The following is a 1,137-nucleotide window of genomic DNA, read 5'->3' on the forward strand; positions in this document are numbered from 1 at the left end:
AGAAGGGTGCAGAACTGCAGAGCGCTTCGGCGGCCTTCCGGCCAACTCTGCCGGCCTCCCCTAGGAGGAGAAGTGGACGATCGGAGCTGCTGGGGTGAAAGAATGGTGACCTTGGCCAGCTGAGAAGTATAGCCAGGATCTGAAAAGGGAATAACAGGGAAGGGGGGAAAGGAGGGTGCCGCTGGATTTTGGAGGGAGGAAAACCGTGCAACCTCCTTGCCCTAGAGAGAGAGAGAGAGAGAGAGAGAGGAACCTGGAGACCATTTCTGGAAACACAGACGCGTTTGCTATTCTCCCTCTGAGCAGGGGGGGTGTCTCGAGTGCAAGCAGTCCTCTTGGAGGAGAAGCTGGCCATGTTGGCAGCCCGGGAAGCGGCCGCCCTCTACCAGACCGACTTTGTGCGCAACGCCAGGGCGGTGGGCGCCCTGTGGGCCGGCTGCACCCTCTGCTTCGGCATCCTGGAGGTCGTGGTGCTGATCCAGCCGGCGTGGGTGCAGACCGGGCCGCTCACCTACCAGCTGCCCCTGTCGGGGGTCCTCTCCGACCCCAGCGTGAGCGCCGTGGGGTCCTTCGGCCTCTACCAGGTCTGCGTGGAGCGGGACGGGGCCCTGAAGTGCGAGGGATCCCTGGTGACCCTGACGCCCATCCCGTCCTTCAAGGCAGCGTCCGTCTTCGTCCTGATGGCCCTGGTGCTGGTGATGGGCAGCGTGGCCTCCTTGGGTCTCTTCTGGGCCTGCAGCCCGGGGACGGTTTACAAGGTTTGCGCCTGGCAGCAGCTTTCTGCAGGTGAGAGGAAATAACCTCCGGAGGGGGGGGAGAGAAAATGGCAGGAACCAGGTAGGTGCAGACGAAAGAGGACAGGAACAGGCCATCTTCTACTGAAGAGCCGATTTGGTGTTGTGGTTAGGAGCGCGGACTCTAATCTGGGAGAGCTGGGTTTGATTCCCCACTCCTTCACGTGCATCTGCTGGTGTGACCTTGGGTCAGTCACAAGTTCCTTTGGAGCTGTTCTCTCAGAAGCAGTTCTGGAAAGAGCTCTCTCAGCCCCACCTACCTCACAGGGTGTGGGGAGGGGGAGGGAAAGGAGACTGTAAGCCGCTCTGAGACGTCTTCTTCTTCTTAGGCAGATCATGAGAG

The 1,137-nt window shown here is 60.7% G+C and overlaps 1 protein-coding gene across 1 annotated transcript; it reads left to right on the forward strand.

The window, feature by feature from the left end:
• Window positions 1–320: 320 nt before the first annotated feature.
• On the forward strand, window positions 321–786 carry LOC107125140 (lipoma HMGIC fusion partner-like 3 protein; the record flags this gene model as incomplete). The annotated part of the gene is made up of 1 exon (XM_015428595.1): window positions 321–786. A coding segment is annotated over exon 1 (433 nt), but the record flags the coding sequence as incomplete, so codon positions are not given.
• Between the last annotated feature and the right edge of the window lie 351 nt (window positions 787–1,137).

This window comes from Gekko japonicus, unplaced genomic scaffold, assembly GCF_001447785.1.
Source record: "Gekko japonicus isolate JY-2015 unplaced genomic scaffold, Gekko_japonicus_V1.1 scaffold31917, whole genome shotgun sequence".
Taxonomy (NCBI): Eukaryota; Metazoa; Chordata; class Lepidosauria; order Squamata; family Gekkonidae; genus Gekko; species Gekko japonicus.